The 25,206-nt window shown below is 40.0% G+C and overlaps 1 protein-coding gene across 3 annotated transcripts in view; it reads left to right on the top strand.

The window, feature by feature from the left end:
• Positions 1–25,206, top strand: part of FSIP1 (fibrous sheath interacting protein 1) — a 219,058-nt gene that overhangs the window by 28,285 nt on the left and 165,567 nt on the right. For all 3 annotated transcript variants that reach the window (XM_039533503.1, XM_039533504.1, XM_039533502.1), the window contains 4 exons: positions 1,631–1,729; positions 8,558–8,670; positions 9,527–9,637; positions 18,266–18,430. In XM_039533503.1, the coding sequence (XP_039389437.1) occupies positions 1,631–1,729; positions 8,558–8,670; positions 9,527–9,637; positions 18,266–18,430 (488 nt within the window). The remainder of the gene's footprint in view (positions 1–1,630; positions 1,730–8,557; positions 8,671–9,526; positions 9,638–18,265; positions 18,431–25,206) is intronic.

Raw genomic sequence — 25,206 nt, 5'->3', positions numbered from 1 at the left:
TGGTTGTCTGACCATTAATGTCAGACCTGTTGCGACTTTGTGTAGTTTTATAACTGAATTATACCATTCTGTGTTGGACTTTTTGAAAATGGTAAAGAAGTATACACAGGAGAAGAGGATTTTTACATCAATAACTGCATAACATGTATTTAGTTTACTGTTCAGGGGCAAAACCCACAAGATTTACAAATCAGCTTTACAGTAATTTAAAACTGTCCAGTAGGTGTCAGCATCTAATAAAAAGAATATGCTATACTAGGTCTCTTAACCTTTAAAATATGGAAAGAAAATTTGTTTATGAGGTTATTCTTAACAAACTCCACACTGCACTTCCTTTTTCTTTTCAAAGGTAACTACTGCTGTATGGGTCATGTGGATTTTGGTGCATGGCACCAGGACAGCTCTGTGCATAGTGTAGATTTTTTTCCAGGGTCCTCCTTGCCTCAAGGTTTTATGTAGAATGTTAACACTTTTCGTTCATCAGGTCATTTTGTATGATTGGCAGCAGAGGAACTTTCCCTGGTTGAAAATAAAGAACTGAACAAAATAAACTTTGTCTTTTAGCGCTTGAATATTTAGCTTTTATTTTATTTGATGACAACAAATGATGCAAGGGAGGCTGTTTTGAAAATAGTCTCTTTTGAAAAGAGTTATTAGAGTATCAAATGCCAGCTACATCTACAAAATCACTTATATCCATCCACTTGTGTCTCAACCTCTCTAGCCGCAGAAACACATTTTCCCTAATTGTGGCAGAAATTAGACTTTGCAGCTATAAAACTCTCATTCAGTTGTTACTAAATGACAATCACCATCATGCTTTCAGCTGGGAAGGATAGTATTAATTTGTTTATTTCATATTAGTTATAGCTTTCAAATGTATGGGGAATTCTTACAGTATGTGCTCTTTAAGTGTGCACAGGTTGCAGAGCAGCCAGTGAGGGGCTTCTCCTTAACCTGCACTCCCTGGCTAATTCTTGCCAGGAGCATTACTAACACTTGGAGTACTTGAAGCAGCTCTTGAGCACTGGGATGTTTGGCACCCATTTCTCCCAGATCACACTCCTGACAGAGGCCAGTTGGATTTCTGACAACTTGGGCACAGCTAGACACCCGCTGTGAAAATCCCCTGGGCACTTAACTTTCAATTGAACCTCTAGATGATTCCCCAAATGGCTATTCATGTCTACTGAAGCTTTTGAACATTTTGGCCCCAGGCTGTATCACTTACGTATAATTACCAGCCCTATAGAAGCCTGCAAATGCAATAGAAGAAAAAATAAACGTGTTTATTTACTCAAAACCTCTATCAGACTTCATAGATACATCAGAAGTGGTATAATACATTTTGATATTTTCTTCCAGTCTTACTTGCCCTTGTTCATAATGATTCTTTTACTCACAGATTGACTCTCTTACTCACCTCTCGTCTTTTCTTTTGCTCCATCTATTCTATCTCTTGTAAAATGTTTTATTGTATTGTTGTAACTACTTGAAGAAAACCAATAATAAACTTCTATGACTCTTGTGTATCGAACTTGGAGAAATGTACATAAATCATACTGTTAAGTCACAAAAATCTGCTTTAAATAAGTATTCAACAATTATTCAATACACTTCTAATTAACAGATCCTTCCCATTCTGAAGAAGATGAAATATTTATTTCAGTATTTCACACACAAATTAATTCAGAAGATTATGACCGCAATGAAAAGAAAGCTGTACAGGGTAAGCCCTTATTACAGTCCTATAATTATGTAATGAGCTTTTATATTCTGGATTTGAATGAGTAAAATGTTCCAAAAAAATCAAGGCTGAAAGGGAAGCATTGTGTGCCAAATAGATGTTGGAAAACATAACATTCCTATAATGTATGTAATATAAATAGGTAATACAAGCTTACAATCTGATTGAAAAATTTAGGAGTTTATCAACAATGTGGTTCTTTTTGGAAATTGTATAAAATTTATCTCTGTTATTAATCTAATATTGCTAATCATAGGATTGTAGAAATGTGTAGCTGAAAGGGTCTTCTAGAAGTATCAAGTCCAGGCCCTGCATTGAGGCACCACCAGTTAAAACCTAAACCATCTGTGACAGGTATTTGTCTAACCTGTTCTTAAAACTCAATTATGGTGATTCCACAACCTCCATGGAAGCCTATTCCAGAGTTTTAATATCAGACATAAATCTTCCTTGCTGTAGATTAAGATCTTTACTTCTTGTCCTAATTCCAGTGGACATAGAGAACAATTGATCACCATCCTCTTTATAACAGCCCTGAACATGTCTGAAGACTTTTAGCAGGTCCCCCCTCAGTCTTCTTTTTTCATGACTAAATATGCCCATTTTTGTGTAACATTTCTTCCTAGGTCAGGCTTTCTAAACCTTTTCTCATTTTTGTTGCTCTCCTCTGGACTCTCTCCAGTTTGTCCACATATTTCCTGAAGTGTGGTGCCCAAAATACTCCCGCTGTGGCCTCACCAGTGCCGAGTAGAGCAGGGCAATTACCTCCTGTGTCTTACATATGACACTCCTGTTAAAACACCCCAGAATATTAGCCAGTTGCATCATGGTGTTGATTCATATTCAATTTGTGAGGCACTGTAACCTCCAGATCCTTTTCAGCAGTACTACCACCTCATCAGCTATTCCCCATTTTGTAATTGTGCATTTGATTTTTCCTTCTTAAGGGAAGTACTTTGCACTTGTCTTTATTGAATGTCATCTTGTTGAATTAAAACCAATTCTCCAGTTTTTCAAGGTAATTTTGAATTCTAATCCTGTCCTCCAAAGGGCTTGAAACCCCTCTCAGCTTGGTGTCATCTGCAGATTTTATAAGCATACTTTCCACTCCCAGGTGGAGTCCAGCTATATACTATCTGCCACCTAGTTTGAGCAAACCATTGATAACTACACTTTTGAGTATGGTCTTTCAAATAGTTGTTCTCCAGCCTTACAGTAATTTTATCTAGATCATATTTCTCTAGTTTGCTTTTGAGAATGTCATGTGGGACTGTGTCTAAAGCCTTACTGAAATCAAGATATATCACCTGTACTGCTTCCCCCCAATTCACTGGGCCAGTAACTCTGTTGAAGAAGGAAATTAGGTTGGTTTGGCATGATTTGTTCTTCATCAATCCATGGTGGTTATTCCTTATAATCCTGTTATCCTCTGGGTGCTTACAACAAAATGAATGTTTAATAATTTGTTCCAGTTAGGCTGACTGGTCTGTAATTCCCCAGGTCCTCTTTGTTTCCCTTTTGAAAGCTAGATACTATATTTGTCCCTCTCTAGTCCTCTGGCACCTCACCTGTCTTCCATGAGTTCTCAAAGATAATTTTTAATGCTTCAGAAATTGCTTCAGCTAGTTCTCTAAGTAACCTAAGGTGAATTTAATCAGGCCCTGACAGCTTGAATACATCTAATTTATCTAAATATTCTTTGACCAGTTCTTTCTCTGTTTTGGCTTGTGTTCCTTTCCTCTTGTTGTTAATATTAATTGTGTTGAGTATCTGGTCACCATTAACCTTTTTAATGGAGACTGAGACAAAATAGGTGTTAAACACCTAAGCCTTCTTGATATCATCAGTTGTTAGATCTTATTCCTTGCTACGTAGAGGACCTACACTTTCCTGAGTCTTTCTCTTGCTCCTAATGTATATAAAGAACCTGTTCTTATTGTATGTTATGTCTCTTGCTAGATGTAAATCATTTTGCCTTAGCCTTTTTGATTTTGTCCCTATATGCTTGTGCTGTTCTTTTGTATTCATCCTTACATTTGTACATGTTTCCACTTTTTGTGTGATTCCTTGTTGATTTTCAGGTAATTAAAGTGCTCCTGACTGAGTCATACACTTACTATGAGGCACCATCTTCCCTTACGTGTACAATTATTAGGCCTATGCTCAAGAAACCATCTCTCAAATCTGGCAGTTGATGCAAAGTGAAGTATTACCCAGTGTCTAATGTTCCTATTTTGGGTCAAGGTTCTCTGGCCCTGTTTGACATCTTCAGACTTCCTTAATCTCCTTCAGTTTAGTGTTTTTTTTTGTTTTGTTTTGTTTTCTATTAAACTGATTATGGTACAGACTGCACTTGTCTTGATGTTTGAGGATTTCCTGACAAAGATCAGACATCCTTGCTAGTTCTTTTAGGTTAGTCTGTTGTTTAGATGCTATTGCTTATAATACTATTGTGGCACTATTGAGAACACTTCAACCTCTCTGGCCACTCAGTAACAGACCTGAAGGTGGCAATTTTGCAACAGAAAGACTTCAAAAACAGACTCCAATGAGAAACTACTGAGCTTGAATTGATTTGCAAGCCATTAACTCTGGCTTGAATAGAGACTGGGAATGGCTGAGTCATTACACTACTTGAATCTATTTCCTTATGACAACTATCTTTACACCTCTTGTCAACTGTCTGTAATTGACCATCTTGATGATCACTACAAAAGTTTTTTTTCCTGCTGATAGCAGGTCATCTCTTCTCTGTATGTGTATATATATACTCTTCTTATATGTTCCATTCTATGCATCCGATGAAGTGGGCTGTAGCCCATGAAAGCGTATGCTCAAATAAATTTGTTAGTTTCTTAGGTGCCACAAGAGACTAACAAATTTCTCTTGTTCTTTTTATGGATACAGACTAACACGGCTGCTACTCTGAAACCTGTCACTATTGTGGCAGGCATCAGTCCAGACTGAGTTGTGTTTCAGTGTCTGTATTCTTCCATCTGTGTGAGATTCCAGTGGGTGGCATTAGGCAGTTGCTCATTTACTCAAAAGATTATTTTCAGCATGTATACATGACCACTAGGGGAGTAGTGAAATGTTTTAAGTTGCCTTTGCCACCAGTATGCCAATCACGCTCAGCTCTACAAGCATATTATGTGATTCAAAGTAACCTGGTTTCTTGGTGACTGGCCAAGATGGGGGATTGGATGAGAGGGACTTGGCTAGAGATCATTCACAACAGGAGAGATGAGGTGTGTGTTTGTGTGGGGTGGGGATGCACTAAGGAGGAGGTGATATTTGCTGTTTCTACTCAGGCTTCTTGTTATTGTGGATTGGTTTGTAATCTTGAAGTCTGTTGTATTCTTGGCTGCTGCTTGAGTTCCCAGGTAGAAGCCAAGATAAGCCCGAGCCAGTAAAGCAGAGAAGGCTGTGCTTGACCATAAATACTTGCGTAGTCCCATTAATGGGACTATTTATGTGCTTTATTTTACATTTAATCCAGTTACATGCTCTGCTGGATTGGGGCCATAGTCTCTTTCCTCTGGTCCAGACATCAGGTTGTAGTCTTTCCTCTTCGATGCATTCCTTGCCACAAATATCCATGTCCTTGTCATTCTGCATTAGATATTCGATGTGAGTCTACCTTTGAGGCCATTCAGACTTTGGCCAGCACAGAATGCGGTGTTAAGCAGTGTTTCTTATATGACACTTATTACACCTGTGCTTGTAGACTGCATTGGCTTCAGGATGCAATGCAAAGTGTTCATTTTTATCTATAAAACCCTGCATACTCTGGTTCCTGGTTAGCTTCAAGGTAATGTCTCTCCTATGCTCTGTGATAGCAATTAAGATAGTTTGGGATGCTTTTTCCTAATAGGCCCTAGATTTGAACCCTGGTGGGTTGGAGGCAATTTTTCTTCAAGGGGGAGGCCCTCCACTTGGGAATTCACCTCCTTCATTGCTATTTGCACAGCCAGAGTTTGTTTGACCTTAAAGAACGTTGCACAGCCTCTGTATATACTAAGGCCTGGTCTACACTACGGGGTTAGGTTGAATGTAGCCATGTTAGATTGATTTTAAAATGAATGCGTCTACACAACCAACCCTGTTCCATCAACTTAAAGATATCTTAAAATTGACTTCTGTACTCCTCCCCCGATGAGGGGTTTAGTGCTAAAATCAACCTTGCTGGGTCGAATTTGGGGTAGTGTGGATGCAAATCGACGGTACTGGCCTCTGGGAGCTATCCCAGAGTGCTCCAGTGTGACCGCTCTGGACAGCACTTTGAACTCTGATGCACTAGCCAGGTACACAGGAAAAGCTCCGGGAACTTTTGAATTTAATTTTCTGTTTGGTCAGCATGGCGAACTCAGCAGCACTCAGCAGCACAGGTGACCATGAAGTGCCCCCAGAATCATAGAGTGTAGATGTTTCTATGTTCCCCCTATCATCTCCGTCCCTGAGCTTATCGCAGATTAGAAGGCGAAAAAAATGCTCTTGCGATGACATGTTTTCCGAGCTCATGCAGTCCTCCCGTGCTGATCGGGCACAGCTTAATGCATGGAAGCATTCAGTGGCAGAGGCCAGGAAAGAATTAAATGAGCACGAAGAGTGGAAGCAGGATGCGATGCTGAGGAAAGCCAGCAAGAGCACCGACCCCTGCTGCATCCACTGTATAACCGCCTACCCTCCTCTCCATGTTCCATAGCCTTCTCACCCAGACTCCCAAGAACGCGAGGGGTGGGGAGGCTCCAGGCACCCAGCCACTCCACTCCAGAGGATGGCCCAAGCAGCAGAAGGCTGTGATTCAAACAGTTTGATTTTTAGTGGGGCTACAGTAAGCAATGTGGCCGTGTACTTCCCTCCTCCTCCACCTCACCTGGGCTACCTTGTCCGTTATCTCTTTTTTTTTTTTAATTAATAAAGAAAGAATGCATGGTTTCAAAACAATAGTTACTTTATTTCGAAAAGGGTGGGGTGGTTGTCTTACATGGAATTAAAATCAACAAAGGGGGTGGGTTTGCATCAAGGAGAAACACACACAACTGTTACACCGTAGCCTGGCCAGTCATGAAACTGGTTTTCAAAGCCTCTCTGATGTGCAGCACGCCTTGCTGTGCTCTTCTAATCGCCCTGGTGTCTGGTTGCTCAAAATTGGATGCCAGGCGATTTGCCTCAACCTCCCACCCCGCCATAAACATTTCCCCCTTACTCTCACAGATATTATGGAGCACACAGGAAGCAGCAATAACAATGGGAATGTTGGTTGCGCTGAGGTCTGACCTAGTCAGCAAACAGCACCAGCGAGCTTTTAAAGTGTGTGACAGTGAGCTGAGTGGGCTCCATGCTTGCCGTGGTATGGCGTCTGCATGGGTAACCCAGGAAAAGAGGTGTGAAACAATTGACAGCCGTTCTTTCACGGAGGGAGGGGTGACTGACGACATGTACCCAAAACCACCCATGACAATGTTTTTGCCCCATCAGGCATTGGAAGCTTAACCCAGAATTCCAATGGGTGGCAGAGACTGCGGGAACTGTAGGATAGCTACCCACTGTGCACCGTTCCATAAGTCAATGCTAGTCGCGATAGTGAGGATGTACTCTGCCGACTTCATGTGCTTAGTGGGGACATACACAATCAACTGTATAAAATAAATTTCTAAAAATCGACTTCTATAAAATTGATTTAATTTTGTAGTGTAGACATACCCTAAGACTTCTGTGTGGAGGAGTAGGTAGAACGTCTTATATGATCCAGTGAGCTTTCTTTTAATTGCCTTTTTTGGTCAGATTGCATATTCTTTAATTGTAATGTATTTGCTCCTAGAGGCTGCGATAGTTAATCTTTTTATAAATCCAATGATAAGGAAGCACATTCTAGTTTTATAATCAAATAATCCCCAAACTTGTGTCTAACCCCAAGATCAAAGAAAAAAAGAGAACTATTAGGTATGCAGGAGAACAGATCAATTTGTGAGATTTATAGGACATTAAATGTGATTGTTTAGTTTTGTCATTTATAAATCTTTGGAATCTGGATCATTCCAAAGTCATGAAAGAATTACCACTTTAAAATTATTAGAAATCTCTGAATGGCACATACCATATATTGTCTTTTCATATGGCTTTTGGAGAAACTATTCAGAAAACATTAAATCTGAAAATAGCTTGAGGGTGAATTAAATGTTCAGTGTGCTACTTTCTAAATAATCTGATCTGCTTATAAGAATATATCTTTAAATGTAATGATCACACATAATATATTTAAGACTGTTACTAAGAAACCATGTTTGTTTCATAACTTGCAGAGATTTAAGGTGAGTTTTAAAACAAAAATTGTTACAACAAGGGACTGTAGAACATCAAAGACCTCATCTGTTTTTCAGCTGTTTCATTTAAGAAATCTGCTTGAAATATCCCCAAACAGTTGCATGCTTTCCCAAAAAATCACCACTTAATTTATCTAATACTGGTGATATAGTTCAAACAGTAAGAGGTTTAAAAAGAATGGGTTTAAAATCATGGCAATGTGTTTAACATTTTTGAGGTCAGATCTCCATAAAAAATATTTTGGCCTTCACAAAACTATAATCTTATATAAGAAATAACTTTGCTAAATGGGCACCCTGAAAAACTTGCATGTACCATATTTAACTGTTGAAATGGTTATGATAATAGTTTCTAATGGTAAATATAAGTAATACTTCCAATACTATAAATATAATAAATAATAATGAAAATAGAAATTATTGATTTTGTCTGTTGGAGAGGCAACAATCACATTTTTGCAACTGTTTTTTTTTTTAACTACAGACCATCTAAATGAAATCGAAACAAGTGGCTCACTGAAAGTAACAGGAAAAACACACCATAAAAGTGACACCAGAAGTAAAAATAGTCAAGATTTTATTAAAAAGAATATCGAGGTATGTGTTAAGGACTAAAATTACTAAAAGATTAGGGAGTTACCGATGTATACTAAATACATTGCCAAAAAAAAAAAAAGTGACAGTGTATACACACTTCTACAAATAGGTTGGTTTCTTGATCAAGACACATCCCATTATTAACTCTGTAAAAGTTAATCAAGATTAAATGAACAACATTATACTACAAAAATGTGTTGCTCATTGCAAAGTGCTCCTGAGTATTCATCCTTCACTGGTTGCCCAAATTTGCAGATTAGGTCCCCATTTCCCCATTTGCTTTTAGATGGTCATACAACGAGAAAGTTTATATTTTCCAATCTGTGCCTGGCCACAGCCCATACATTTTGTAGACAAGTACTTCTTTATAACCTGTTTCTAAAAAAAGAAAAAATGATGTTTGGTGTTCTTAAAAAATAATGGGTGGACACTGAATGACTTGAAATTCTCTATCTACAGAACAGTTGTTGCAAAGGCTATGGCACAGCAACGTGTCCTATACCATTTAGCCAGTATTTCTCAACCCTGATGGAGAGGAGCACTTTACTGCTAACATAGGGCAGTTTTCTTTCCATGCATCATTTAGTTCTTGACCCATCTGCTAACATTCTCTGCAACAAGGTTGCCAGATGTGGTAGAGGTTTTTTGATGTGTGCACACTTCTGTGCCATGAACAGGAATAAGAATACTAATTTACTTCTTACAGGCCACTAGATTTGTGAATGGTTTCGATCAGCTAGGTTTTGGGTTTTAACTAGTAGCACAGAAATGAAAACCTGTTTTCCATTGTCAGTATTGTGAGCAAACCCAGTTTTATAGTTTTATTTTTAATGCTTTCTATCCATAAATATTTCAGCTGGCAAAGGATTCAGGGAGCCAACTGGTTATGCTAGCAGAAGAGAAGAAAAGATTGGTTGAGCTGTTGAAAGATATAGAAGACAATGGCAATGAACTTCAAGGCATTGAGGTATGATGATTTTAATTTGCACTGAGTCATGACTGGACTTTCATGGATGTTTATGATATGGCAAAGGAGGTAAACAGTGAGTTTACCTCAAAGTTTGCAGATGATACAAAATCAAAGTCCAAAGCAAACCATGAAGAGTCACAAAAGAGTCTCACAAAACTGGGTGACAGGGCAACAAATGGCAGATGAAATTCAGTGTTGGTAAGTGCAAAGTAATGCATATTGGAATACATAATTTAACCTATACATACAAAGTGATGGGGTCTGTAATTAGTAGTTACCACTCAGGAAAGAGATCTTGGAGTCATTGTGGATTGTTCTCTGACAATATCTGCTCAATGTGCAGTGGCAGTCAAAAAACCTAACCATGTTAGGAACCATTAGGAAAGGGATAGATAAGAAGACAGAAAATATCATAATGCCACTATGTAAACCCTTGGTATACCTACCCCTTAAATACTGCATCTAGTTCTGATTGCCTAATCTCAAAAAAGATGTATTAGAATTGGAAAAAGTACAGAAAAGGGCAACAAAAATTATTATGGGTACAGAATGGCTTTCATACAAGAAGAGGTTAAAAAGACTGGAGCTGTTCAGCTTAGAAAAGAGACAACTAAGGGGGGATAGGATAGAGCTCTATCAAATCATGGATGATGTGGGAAAAGTGAATAGGGATGTGTTATTTACCTCTTCACAAAAACCAGGGGTCACCCAATGAAATAAAAAAGCATCAGGTGACTACTTCTTCATACAACACAATCACCCTGTGGAAATTGTTGCCAGGGGATGTCGTGAAGGTCAAAAGTATAACTGGGCTCAAAAAGGAATTAAGTAAGTTCACAGAGGCTAGGTCCATCAATGGCTATTAGCCAAGATAGCCATGGATGCAACCCCATGCTCTGGGTGTCCCTAAACCTCTGATTGCCAGAAGCTGAGACTAGAGCACTTGATAAAGTGCCTTGTTCATTCTTTCTGAAGCATCTGGCACTGGCCAGCGTTGGAAGATGGGACATTGGGCTAGATGGCCCGCTGGTCTGATCCAGTTATCAAACTATAAATCTCTAGCTTTGTCTTTCTTTTCAGGTTTTACTGCAGATTTAAGATAGTAGGTTTAAGGGAAAAAGTGTGATTTACACTATTTACTCTTTGTTTAGCTTCTGTAATTTTTTTAAATGTAAAGTTTCAAAGTTAATATATGATTGGGAAATAAGTGAACAGTGTTTTTCATCTCTTAATAGTATCAGATTCTACTACTTTTTAAAAATTTAGCTGAGTACTGTAAATTATTGTGCCATCCTTTTTTCTGGTAACACGTTACCATCAATTTCCCTAAAGTTGAATATGACTGCATTAGATGCACACCATGTTATGTTCATTGCTCAACAAGCATTATGGGTAAGGAAGACGACAATGTTATATCCATTTGTGATGGGATCACCATAGAAGTTATAAGCATATACTGTCCTAATACCATCAATTGAATGGGAGTGAGGTTGAGATTAAGCAATGTCCAGAGGTATAACTGTGTTGAAGTTTATAAGCCAGGAACTCTCTAACAGTATTTTGCTGCGTTGTACCATTGAAACATTATAATGCCATATATTTCTAATAGTGTAATGTTGTTGTGACATACCAGGCCATAATCCAGATCAGTGGGAGGATTTGTCACACCTGTCCTGCAACATTAGGTGCCCTACAATGCCTTACTGTAGTAGCTCCTATCTGGGCCGCTCACAAACAACCTTCTGGCATGCAAGCCACCGCCTGAGTGTCTATGTGTAAATGCAGCTGGCCATCTACACCCTGGCTCTCACCAGCCTTGGTTGTACTGCATAGTGACCTCAACCCACCCCCAGTCTGGGATCTTCCCCCAGAAATATATGTTGTTTACTGCCCAGCCATCTCCAGGACAGGACAAACATATGAAGTCCATTATTCTTTTAAGAGAATAATAAGCCATCTTGTTTTGAGTAGAGTACCCAGACACTCCAACTTAAACACACTTGGTTAGATAAAATAGTAAAATAAATGTATTAACTGCAAAGATATTTTAAGTGACTGTGAGTAATGAGGCATAATAGCCAGAAATGGTAACAAGAAAAATAAAGATAAAACACTTAATAATATCTACTCAACAAACTATCTTAGTTGCAAAGCAAACTTTCTCACCACATGCTCCAGCAGATTACTGACCAACTCTCAGATCAGGACCCCGCTCCCAAAGTCCAACCGCTGTTTCCTTTTGTCTTCTCATGTGTAGAGAATGAAATGAGCAGGGAGAGAGAGAGAGAGAGAGAGTGTGTGGTGCCTTGGGCTGTTTGTCCCTCCTTTTTATAGTTTTTCCTCCTCTTGAAAAACATTTCCAGCTGAGAACCAGGAGATAAAGAGTTTATCTGGAAGGATATTCCCCACTGGTTTTCTCACCTATTTGAATTTCCTTTGTTTTTCTTTCCTGCTTGATGACTCTGTTTACTGCTTAAATGCAGATTAAGGCAAGCACACATTCCTTCTTTTGTCTATGACGGACCTGACTTCTGCCCAGGCAGAGCTGTGTGGTTTGGGGAATACAGGGGAAACGTATAACTTCCCATACAATGTTGCACACATGTTTTATCAGGACTGTACTGACCAGCAAATTACGAGTTTTCAAATGGTACCTTATTGAGGCATACTGTGTACAAAGATTATTACAATAATATGTATGGTGTGAATACAGAGCTGTATTCCATCCATTGCAAATTATTTTAGAAGGGAAATTTACCTTTCAAACAAAGCATTCTTTGTGATTAAAGACCTTATATTGCAGGCAATCTACAAAGTCTTCTTGGAAATGTGTTTCCAGAAAGCTTTGTAAGTTGGTTGATTTGTAAGTTGGCTGACTTTAGGAAACAGACTGGGCTAGTTTGGTAGGGCAAAAGATGAACAAAACTCTGGGCATGGCTACACTTGCAAATTTGCAGCGCTGCAGCAGGGTGTGAAAACACACCCTCTCCAGCGCTGCAAATTGCAGCGCTGCAAAGCGCCAGTGTGGTCAAAGCCCCAGCGCTGGGAGCGCGGCTCCCAGCGCTGTACGTTATTCCCCACAGGGAGGTGGAGTACGGACAGCTCTCCCAGCGCTGGCGCTTTGACTACACTTAGCGCTTCAAAGTGCTGCTGCGGCAGCGCTTTGAAGTGCAAGTGTAGCCATAGCCTCACTCATTCAGTTTGTGCTCAGGTGGAGATTGGGATTGGAAGTGAACGCAGGTTCTTCGGGTAGCCTCTGCACATTCCCACTATTTGTAAGTGTGCCAGGTTGCTGCAGAGCACCAGAATCTTCTGAAACCAATGCCCATCAGGGTATCCACTTTTTCTTAATCCCTGAAGAAGGGCTCAGAGCTTTGCCCTGCAAGGAATGAGAAGACAAGACCTGGCCTCTCAGTTTCTTTTCTGGCCCTTGGGAAAGGAACTTGCATCACACAGCATTTACATGGGTAATCTCTCTCTGAACTCTGAAGTAGACTAGGCAGATGGTGTGCATATTGGAAGCAAGTAAAATCTCTGGATAGGAAGCTATATTACATCTGACTGGGAGCTGCATAATAGGGCTGAGAAACCAAAAACTTCCAGAAATGCTTAAAAAGCTATGCTGATTATTGTAATTAATCAACTGTGTGCAATGATTAATACTAAAATTACAAACAATAGGGGAGGCCTAATGAAAATCCAGGTGCACGTTTTGAGGTCTGCCTGCTACTGTGGCTCAGAGGAACTGAGGTAGTTGAAGATGCTTTTGCTCTATCTTTAATTTGGTGAGTTTTAGAAGAACAAAATTTGAAAGTATAGTTCACCAGATTATGTCAATCTTCCCTTCCCTCAATGTGTTAACTATTCCTGCAGAAAATGGTTCAGAGCATACTACCAGACCATGGTTCAGAGCATACTATCAGATCTGCTTGAAACAGATTTGGCAGCATGAAAATGACATTTTAGTCAATAGGATACATAAATATTTTAAGATTCTAATAGAAACAGAATGTAAAAACCCCAAACCTCTTCTGCCCTCTTTTTTTTTTTAATATGCTCCACATTCTAGCACACACTTTTCACATTAGCAAAAGAAAAACCTGAGAGAGACCCTTTCAGAAATGCCTTCACTTGAAAGTCTTTTAAACAGTTTTTTGGAGGGCAACATCAAAAATAGTAATGCATTTTCCAAACATGAAGAATGGCATTCTCTACTACATGCAGATTTATGTCTTCTCTCTAGATGTGTAGTCCCTCAGATTTTTAAAACAGGAAACAACTTCAAAAATAGTTAATAAAGGTTTTCTGTGTATCAGGAGTCACCTGTTTAGGATGAATAATGAAGATTCAGCCTAGCAATGCTTTAGCTGTTTCTTATACCAACTCTGATGGCAGCATGGCCATGGAAATGCAACAGTCTACCTGGGTTCTCATATTGGGACCAGTCACCATGTTATTTGGATACCTATTAGAGACTTTCTGTTGTATGTGACAGACTTTCAGCAGCTCACATTAGGAAATGCTTGTTTATTGCTGCAGACTTAATACACAGTAAACACGAGAAAATAGGAGTGACAATTTTAGGATTATTTTATTAAATGATCGTTAGAAAACAAATGTGAATATTATGGCCAAAATGGGGAAACAGAAAGGAAAATGTTTTCCTTAGTCATTTGAGACCTGACCAGCCTAGAGATGGATTATTTTTCCCCACATTTGATTTATAATCTGACCTAGGCATTTCCTGAGACCTTTGTTAGGGAAGATTTTGAGGAAATTATCAAAAAATAATGACTAATCTTGACTGTTTCAAATTGGCTCTGATACTTGTTGTTTCAAGAACTGATTAACACTTTTGGGCACTGTGATGGGGTGTATAAACCTGACACTGGCTGGTGAGGGTTAATGAACTGCTCTAGGCAAAGCCTTCAATTCTTGGAGACGGTTGAGCAGAAGGCAGGAGCTGCTCAGGGAGCCACGGCCTGTTGAGGCTCCCTTCAAGAGAATGGAGGGCCTGATGCTGAACCATTACTTTGGAACTATTAGTAGAGACTTACTTGTGGGTGCTGAACCAGTCTATTGCTTGCTAGTTCCTTCAGAGAGTCTTGCTGTAATTTTGTATGTGTTCATGTATGTGGTTTTCTTTTTGATCTTTGATAGCCCTGGAAGGTGTGGACTTCCACAGACTCAGTGGCAGGGCTCTCTCTCCTACAGCCAGACCTGTGCCAGAGATGGAAGATTAAAGGCTGTGTGAGTTTAAAGCTCGTCCCTCACGTAGGGTGCGCCTTGGGAGACCAGCTCTTTGCCAGGCACATACTGCCCTGACTTACAGTCCGTCCAATCTCATTGGCTTCACTGATGTTATGTGGGATGTAAGTCAGGACAAATTTGGCACACTATATTTAAAGCTTGGTTTTTTTCAGGGTTTATTTTTTAGCAGTTTTTGAGTTTTTTTGTAGATGTTTAAAATCAAGGGGCTTCTGGGCATTTCCATTGTATATACTGTAATGAGTAATGTATATAATATAACTTATAATGAGAATCTCTTTGTAATGTTCCCTAGTGCATTTTAACATAGTGCTGTTTCAAACAGCACTATGTTAAAGCGCACTAGGGAACCTTTAGTGTGCACCAGAAGGGCCTATGAGGACCAAGTAACGTGCAACACATTAGCATGCTTAAGAAATCACATCCCTGTAGTCCTCATTACTGCTCCATGTAGGCAAGACATTAGACACAAGTAACCATTACCAGTGTTTTTCCAATGTTTATCCAATAAACACAGCCTTCATTTTTTTAACCCCAGGGATGTATTGTCTATGTTTATTGGTTAAAACCAAAAATCAGACGCCATAACTATGTTACATAAATGGTCTGTGAATTGTATTCTGCATTAAGCAACTGTGCATTCAGTCAGTTCTGCTAGATAACTGTCAACGCAAATAGGATTTTTCCTTTAGATCTACAACCTTTGTAAAAGAGATTTCTTATCATTTAAAACATTTCAAAAGCTCTTTGTCAGGGTAGTTTGACCATCAAATTTGCAAGAGTGTAATTTGTCTCAAATATTCTAAGAGAATAATAATAAGACTTTACTATGTTGTTGGAAAAGCATTTTCTGATTTAATGAACTGGAAACTGGCAGTAGGACTCTCAGAAGTTTTCTTTTTATGAAAAACTTAAAATCACTAAGGCTGTTTTGAGAGTACAAGAGAAATTATATATGTATTGAACTTGCTTCTAGACGTCATCTTGCCATCGTAACATGCTATTTTAAACTGGAACTAGTTATGTTGTGTACTTATTTCTGTGCAATTTTTCATTTGCTCAGCAAGCTGCAGCCTGATGTGATATTTTCATTAATTGGCTCCAGAAGGTGATTTTGTAACTTCCTTCACCTCCAGTTAGTTTTGGAATGCATGCTTGTATGAGAAGCCATTAGAGAACCTACTTTTGACTTGTTGAGGTGGCTCTTGTTTTTTATATAGACATGATGTATTGCTATAAAAGAACAGTAAATTTTGCTACTAATTTGTGGTTGTCTGTTGAATTTAGTTTGACATGCTCTTCTAATTTTTTTCAGGTTTATTCCAGGTTTTTATCATAAAAGTATGCAGACTCCTCTGACTTCTGGCAACTCTTGGTTGCTATTAATTCCATGTGTATTCTCTTACATAATTCATATTGTAGCCTGCGGTGTATATAATCCATTTTTGCATAGAGAGATATTGTCAGGGAAAGACAATAGTTAGAGTTTGCAAGGTATTATTTTTGGCATGAATTGCACTAAATTAGGACTGATGTGTATGTTTTTCTCAGACTGCATGTTAGAGACTTTCTTTCTAGTGAATTGATTCACACAAGAGATTGGTTTTAAAGAATCTTCACCAATCCATTCAATTACTTACATTTAAAACATTTTAAGTTTCATTTTTTTAAAAAAATATAATGCCTCGGAACTACTATAAGATGTCACTTTGAAGTGATACCAGTTTATTATTTAGAGTAATAAATGAAAGCTATATTTAGTTATTTTCTCCTTTTACCAGTGTCATTTCATGGACCAATTTTTTCTGTGTAGCACCATTTGTCTACAAAAGATTATGGCTCCAGTCCTGCGAAATCCCCAGTGCTGAACTCCTACTGAAATCAATGAGAGTTCCATATGCAGAAAGCTTGCAGGATTAGGCCCTTTATTGAAAGGATTCATTAATTAACTAATGATTTCTTCATGCTTAGTCACTCGAGACCTGATTTCCCCTCCCATCTACCCTCCAAAAACTGGGATTTAAATACCACTGTAAAGTTCACTGCTGTAAATCCAGAGTAAAGCACTGAGTCAATTTACACCAATGTTAGAGTGTAATTTTGCCATAGGTACCCAACTAAGTGTCTAAATGGCCAGTTTAAAGTGTCACTAGACATGTGTCCTCTTGGAACTGCACCTTAACACAGTGAGAAAGCCTGTGTGTTTCAGTGACTTTCTTTCCTGGTAGAGCCACCCAAGCTCAAAGCATAGGGACCAGATGAAAAGGGGTTGAGTGATAGGCCAAGGACCTATCCCTGTAAAAAAAATTACTGTATAGAAACACAGCAAGGTAGCTATTTGAGCAGACAGCATGATAGAGATGGTAGAGTCTTGTTCATGCCCTAAATGATGTTTTATGGTGCAGGAAAGATTCAGATACTAACTTAAACAAACTACATGTTTTTGCATACAGTTATATGCCCGACATTCACAAAAGCAGGCCCTCATGATTCTTCTCCCCTTCAGCTAGTCTTTTGTCTTGATTCTGCTTATTTCTGTCCTGTTCCCACTCTGCTTATCAGATAACACTGGTGTGCTAGCTGTGGCATCTGATTTCTTGGGGAGAAGTTATAATGTGAAGCTTATGCACACCCTTGAACTCACATATACATTACATTAATGAGGTGGTATTTATGTTTGAAGGAGAGCCTTTATTCAGAGCCTATATTTTCAAGCATTTGAAACTTTTTTTAAAACTACCTTTTGACTTAAAATTTCTCTTGTTTATTTATGCAGTGACATATTAGTTTGATTACTGTCTCTGAGATTTTTGAGATTTAAATAAATTTTTACATGTCAAGAAGTCTGAGGTTTAGTTTTTGATTTGCTTTCTGGTATCTGACTTCATTTGAAGATTTCTAACTTAATGAGGACATGTTTGTCTTATTTAAAACCACTGTTTAGAAAGAAGAAGTTATAAGCATTGCAAAACTGTATTGTACATATGCAGTATTTTTTTCTGTTAAATTTTAATGATTCATGGAAATATGATGGTATAAATGTGTGTTTTTTAGAATGTAGATTTTTTTTAACGTAGGAGGTTTGCATACACTTTTTAAAAATTGATGATTAGTTATATTTAAGAAACATTAAAAATGTATGCCTGCAATTATTGGATGAAATTTTGTTCTCAGGTACACTAGAAGAACATCATTAATTTCAGGGGAGCTCAGATTTACACTCATGTGATTGAGAGCTCACTATATTTTAGTTCTTAAAAATAACATTTCTTTGAAAAGTAATATATGTTGATGTTTGCCTTAAACAGCCATTTTCTTTGGTCATATGAAATAACCATTTATCTTAACTTTTTATAGGAAGATGTATCTGGTTGGCTAATACCAGGAGAAGGGTACACACCTGAACCAATGGAATATCATCACCTAAATGAAATAGATGCTAAACTCCAAGTAGTACTCTCTAATGGAGATTTCTCTGCAAGTCACAGCTCCTGCTCAAAAGTCCCAAGCCAAATTTATCAGGTACAGTAATGCACAATGCCTATGAATTATAGATTTCTTTTTTGGAATATACGTTGAGGTTTAATGAAAATAAACATGTAGAAAAGTGAAAAATACACTTAAATATATCAGGAAGTTTCAGATGCAAAATCTGAATACTGTAACTTGAAATTTATTAAACACACAGTGGTCTTCAGTTGCTCTTTTATAATGTGGTGTTACCATAGTTGCTGACAGCTGTCTTTTGGGGACTAAAATTGAGTTTCCCCTTTGTTTTTGAAGATTCAGACAGTTTTCCATGATCTGTTGCTGAAGTATGTGCAGTTAGAAACAGTAACAAATGTAGTGAAAATAATCCCCTTTTGGATGCTAGTAGTAAAAGGTGTTAAAGTTCTTTTACTTGGAAAAAAGCACTGTTCAGATTTTGTGCCTGGAGGAGTCTAAATTCTCATTCTTGTCTTCCAGTAATGTAGTGTACTGTGAATTAATGGGCAGAAAGTTTGGGTTGACTAAAGCAAAATACTGGTGTGTATTTTTGAAAATGCTGACTAAAAATGTATAGTACAGTGTTCATTATTGTAAACAAAAGTAATGCAGTGACATATCCCAATTTTTGCATCTCTTTACACAAATTTGTTCTCTTGTACTACATCTACCGTGCTGTTGGAACAGATGTTTCTACAGAGCCATATATTTGCAAAGCCATATGTCTTCAGTCATCTATTTATCAAAGAAACAAAAATCTCTTTGAGCTGAAGAGGAGTGAATTTGTCTTCTCCATGGAGGTTTACAGTTTTTTAAAATTGTATCATTAGTTTTATTTTTACATTATTCTGAATTATCTCCTTTTTGGCATCCTGTTTCTGACATTTTGTCAGAATAATAGAAATGTTCCTCCAGCTGTACGAGTGCAGGAGGAAGCTCTTCCTGATACTAATGTTAATGCCCTACTAGGAACAGATGTTTTAGTGTGTGAAGCAGCAACCCCCACTGGTCATTAATTTAATCACATTAATAAACAGGGCCGTCCAGAGGGGGGGCAAGTGGGGCAATTTGCCCCGGGCCCTGCAGGGGCCCCCATGAGAGTTTTTCATGGCCCCTGGAACAGGGGGTCCTTCCACCCTGGGACCCACCGCCTAAGTGCCGGGTCTTCGGTGGCAATTTGGCGGCAGAGGGTGCTTCCGCTCCGGGACCCGCCTCCGAAGTTCCCTGAAGACCTGCAGTGGGGGGGGGGGTGGTCCTTATGTGCCGGGTCTTCTGCGGCAATTCGGCGGCGGGGACCTCCACGCTGCCAAAGACGCCAGGCCCCCTGAATCCTCTGGGTGGCCCTGTTCATAAATACGGTTAATATACATTGTTTTTAGGCTTATGGGTCCAATCCTGCAAACACTATCCAGTATAACACTCACAACCATGGGCAGTCCAGTTGAAGTCAGTTGGACTATTCTTGATAAGAAGCACTATGTTTGGCCACATTAGACCTGTCATTGCTTTTGCAGAAAAATGCTCTGAAGTTTTTGAGTTGACTTGACCACAAAAAACAACAACAATACACAACATCTGAAATACTGTGTGTATATGCTTTTTAGAAAGTTTAAAAACATTTCATTACCTTTTAGGTATGTTATGAAAACTAAAGAACTGTAGAGTATATTAATTCCATAAATAAATATTCTATACCACTGATTACAAATTGACCATAAACTGGCAGTTTTGAAGTACATAAAGGTGGGTTTTTTTGACATTCTAATTTAGGAAATTATTTGCAAGGTTTTATATGGTATCTTTGTTTTTACTCAAATATTCTTCCTAACAAGAAAACCATTTGGATGAAATGTACCTAACAATTGAACCCTTTAAAAGGACTTTATTAATTCAGTCCAGCATCCTTTTATACTCTCTATTTAAATGTGGTGATAGGTTTTATCTAAACTTTGTGTTAACCAATTGGTACCCAGATAATTGTTCTCAATCTGTAATTACTGTATATATATAATCCTGAATCTACTCTCACCGCCTCACTCCTAATGAAGCCTTGATCTTCTGCAGCCTAACACCAACAGAACCCTTTCCTCCAATCCTTTTCAAATGCCTTTTTGACAGTTACTTTTTATTAAATAGACAAGAGCAACAAGTAATCCTTATTACCTCAGAACATTAGGGAATCTTTTCAGATCTACAGAAGAGAGATAGAAAAGCCAACTTCAGAGAGGGTTCTATTTTTTGTGTGGACTTCAGGATAACTCTGACCTGGGAAAACTGCAGGAGTAGTCTATGAAGAGCAAAAGACTGAAAGTTTTTGTCCTACGTCTCCTTCTCTCCCAAAAGTCCTTTAACAAGGGCAAGGTCAGGTAACTTTTTCTTCCAAAACGGCTCTAAAATCCACCCTTTTTGATTTGTCCAAAGCCTCACCATCTCCTGCCTCCGCTGTGGCAATCTCTTCATCTTGGATGTTTCAATATTAACCTCTGCTCCTCCTGTTCATTCAAATTGCTGCTGCCAAAAGTCTTTCTTGTCTGTTGCGTCAAGATGTTGTCTCCTCTGAGCCACTCCACTGCAATTCAAACTTCTTGTACTTGCCTTCAAGGCCTTATCACATAACCCCTCTTTACATCACTGAGTTGGTCTCCTTTTGCTTTTCCTCTGCTCCATAAGCGATTTCAGCCTTGATATCCCCTTTATTTAGTTTTGTGACAGGGCCTCCCTCCTGTCCCTTATTCTTGGAATGCTTTCTCCAGTTTGTCAACCAACATCCCTGACGTCATTGAAATCCCTCATTAAAAACTCATTTTGCCATGTTTCCTACAGAAGTGAGGTGGAAGAAAGGTAACCAAACTAAACAATAAAGGAAACAGAACTTGTCACCCATTTCCATCTTTGCTTCTCCTTTCCCTTCTTTCCATTATCTGTGTAACCCTTATGTTTGTCATATTGTATTTAGGTTGTACACTCTAAGGTAGGGCGACCAGATGTCCCGATTTTATAGGGACAGTCCCGGTTTTTGGGTCATTTTCTTATATAGTCTCCTATTACCCCCCACCCCGTCCTGATTTTTCACGCTTGCTGTCTGGTCACCCTACTCTAGGGACACTGTCTTTTAGGTGCTTTGTAAGGCATGTAGCACATTTCTGGGTGCTTGAAAAATAATAGTTATTGGGGTTTGAAAGAAGAGAACATTTGCTTCAAGTGTTTCCTGTTGAATGCTCTGGGGATTTTCCCTTTCCTGTAATCACTGTGTTGAACTTTTAGAATGAATAACTTGATTTATAAATTTTAACTGTGACAGATCTGCTCCACAACAGATATAATGTGCCCCAGGATAAGAACATCTCTTTCACCGATTGTACTGCCGAAGATTTATAGGAGGATGAGCGTATATGATATGAGATTAGGTAACCAATAATACATGCAAGGGCATGGAGTTATGGTGTTTTGCATGCTTCATCATTCAGCCAAATGCTAAGCAAATAAAAAGTGCCTAAAAAAAAGTTACCAAAAAAGGGAAAATATTAAAGAATAAACCAGGAAAAAAACACACCTTCTTTTAGCACTTGCCTTCCACACACCATCATTTGGTAGATAAGCTACAGTTAGTAGTAATCACTCAAAATGAGCTTTGAAGTTATAGTAATATTAGAAACATAAAAACTATGGTAAAATAACACTAAGGTTCTAAAGTCAAGCACTCGAAAGTTAGGAAATGCTAGAATTGAAGTTGCCTATATAACATTAATTTAGCCTGCTTGGGCATTTCTGCATTATGTCTTTAATTACATGATGGCATGCTATGTTTTCCACAAAATGCCTGCCTCCATCACTGCACAGGATGGACCTGCTCTGGGGATGACTCAAGTTTATGTATTGAAGGTGTCTGATTGTTTGTAGAACCCCTGCCTCATTTGTTGCAGCAGTTAAGTGATTCGTGAAGGAGTCATGGGATTGTGGGAAGAGAATGGATAGTCTCACGATTAAAGCAGTTGAATGCTGCCCTGGAGATTTAGATTTTATCCCTATCTTTGCCTCAGAGTTCTTATGTGATGGTAGGCAAGTCATGTAAACCAAACTTTTTTTTCACAGGTGGTCACTAATTGTGCGTTCCTCATCTTCTGGGTGCCCAAAGTAAGACCCTGGGATCTGACTTACAAAAATGCTGAATACTCCCAATGGCAGCTGAAGTCAGTGGGAACTTTGCTTTGAATGTATAAAGTGATGTATGCTAAGTACTCTGAAAAATCAGGACCTCAGTATCTCAAATTGGGCTCCTAAAATTAGTGGGAACTGGTCACCTTAATCTCTCTGTGCCTCAGTTCCTCATTTATAAAATGGGAATACCACCCCCGTCCCTTGCCTTGCAAGGATGCTTTGAAAATTAATTTTTGTGAAGCACTCTGATACTATAGGCATGATCACCATAGAAAACCCAGGAGAAAATTAACAATTCTGTGTTACCGGATTTGAATAGTGTGCAGTAAATAAGGGCTTGTCTACACTACAGGACTATTTCGAATCTACTTAAGTCGAATTTGTGGATTCGACCTTAATAAGTCGAATTTGTGTATCCATACTAAATACACAAATTCGAACTTCTTAGTCCACATTCACGGGGCCAGCTTCGACTTTGGAAGCGGTGCACTGTGGGAACCTATCCCACAGTTCCCGCACTCCCCGCTGCCCATTTGAATTGTGGGATTTCCCCCCAATGCATGCTGGGGGGAAAAATGTGTCGTCATTGAACCGTCAATCCCGCCCTCCCTGTCTTCCTTGAAAGCGCCGGCGGGAAATCTGTTCGCGCCCTTCTCTGGTCGGTTACAGCGTGGACGCCACAGCACTGCGAGCATGGAGCCCGCTGCGATCATCGCTGCACTTATGGCCGTTGTCAACTCCTCGCACATTATCGTCCACCTCTTCCACAGTCAGATGCTGAGAAATCGGGCGAGGAGGCTCCGGCAGCACGGTGAGGAGAGTGGCGCAGACCTCTCACAAAGCAGGGTACGCCGGGCAGTGGAGATCATGGTGGCAATGGGTCAAGTTCATGGTGTGGAACGGCGATTCTGGGCCCGGGAAACAAGCACAGACTGGTGGGACCGCATAGTGCTGCAGGTCTGGGATGACACAGAGTGGCTGCGAAACTTCAGGATGCGTGGGGCACTTTCCTTGAACTGTGTGACTTGCTGTCCCCTGCCCTGAAGCGCCAGGACACAAGGATGCGAGCAGCCCTGACTGTGCAGAAGCGAGTGGCCATAGCCCTCTGGAAACTTGCCACGCCAGACAGCTACCGGTCAGTAGCGAACCACTTTGGCGTGGGCAAATCTACCGTGGGGATTGCTGTCATTCAAGTAGCCCACGCAATCGTTGAGCAACTGCTCTCAAAGGTAGTGACTGTCGGAAATGTCCAGGCCATCATAGATGGCTTCGCGCGATGGGATTCCCAAACTGCGGTGGGGCTATAGATGGGACTCACATCCCTATCCTGGCACCAGCCCACCAGGCCAGCGAGTACATTAACCGAAAGGGCTACTTTTCAATGGTGCTGCAAGCTGTGGTGGACCATAGGGGACGTTTACCAACATCAACGTCGGGTGGGCGGGCAAGGTTCATGACGCGTGTGTTCAGGAACTCTGGTCTGTTTAGACGCCTCCAGGCAGGCACTTTCTTCCCGGACCACAAAATAACGGTTGGGGATGTGCAGATGCCTACAGTGATCCTCGGGGACCCGGCCTACCCGCTAATGCCCTGGCTCATGAAGCCCTATACAGGCGCCTTGGACACTGAAAAGGAACTCTTCAACTACCGGCTGAGCAAGTGCAGAATGGTGGTGGAGTGTGCTTTGGACGTCTCAAGGGAGATGGCGGACCTTACTGACTCGCTCGGACATCAGCGAAAAGAATATCCCGTAGTTATTGCTGCTTGCTGTGTGCTCCACAATCTCTGTGAGAGCAAGGGCGAGACCTTTTGGCCGCTTGGGAGGTTGAGGCAAATCGCCTGGCTGCTGTTTACGATCAGCCAGACACCCGTGCTGAGAGAATATCCCAGCGGAAGCGATATGCATCAGGGAGGCTTTGAAAGCGAGTTTCCTGCAGAGCAGGGTAACCTGTGACTGTCCACTTGATTTTAAGAGAGCCTGATCATAAACCAAGTTTTCCCCACTTCCCAAGGACGTTTTAAAACTAAGGACATGTTTTAGTAATTAATAATAAATCTTTCGTTGACTTTGCATTTCTGTTTATTCGTTGAAACATGGAAGCATTCTGTGCTGGTTAAGGTGTGCACTGATGGGTGGGTTTGCAGGAAGGGGCGAGGGTGCTGTCCTTGGATAGGGGTTACCATGACGGCTGTGGGTTTGGGCGTTGGAAGGGGAGGGTGTGGGGAAGGGTGAGTATCTGCCCCTGGATGAGGTCTCTTTGGGGCTCGTGGCACCGGGAGGATCGTGACTACGGTCCAAATGCATGTGAAGGAAGCCTGCCTTTACATTCGGGGATGTCAGGCACCAGGACCCTGCACAAGCATACACATCAAGGAAAGACCGGGCAGCATACACCACACAGACTGTCCCTGGTGCCTAGTGACTGCAGTCTGTGTGTGCCCTGCAGTTGACCCTGCAGCCAAGTCTGTAGCATGGCACTGTGGGCTATGCAGTGACATTACAATTCCCCCCCCCCCCCACAGAACAACAGAAAGTCTTCTGACACCAGAAACGTGACGGAAACAGTCAGTAACACCAAACCGCTTTTAATAATGTAATACACAGTGGGGGGTTTGAACTTGGAGTTGGGACTGGTTGATGCTGTAAAGAAAGA

The sequence above is a fragment of the Mauremys reevesii genome, linkage group 4 (assembly GCF_016161935.1).
Source record: "Mauremys reevesii isolate NIE-2019 linkage group 4, ASM1616193v1, whole genome shotgun sequence".
NCBI lineage: Eukaryota > Metazoa > Chordata > Testudines > Geoemydidae > Mauremys > Mauremys reevesii.
Note: the sequence above shows the minus strand (reverse complement) of the source record. Positions and strands in the feature narration are given on the sequence as shown.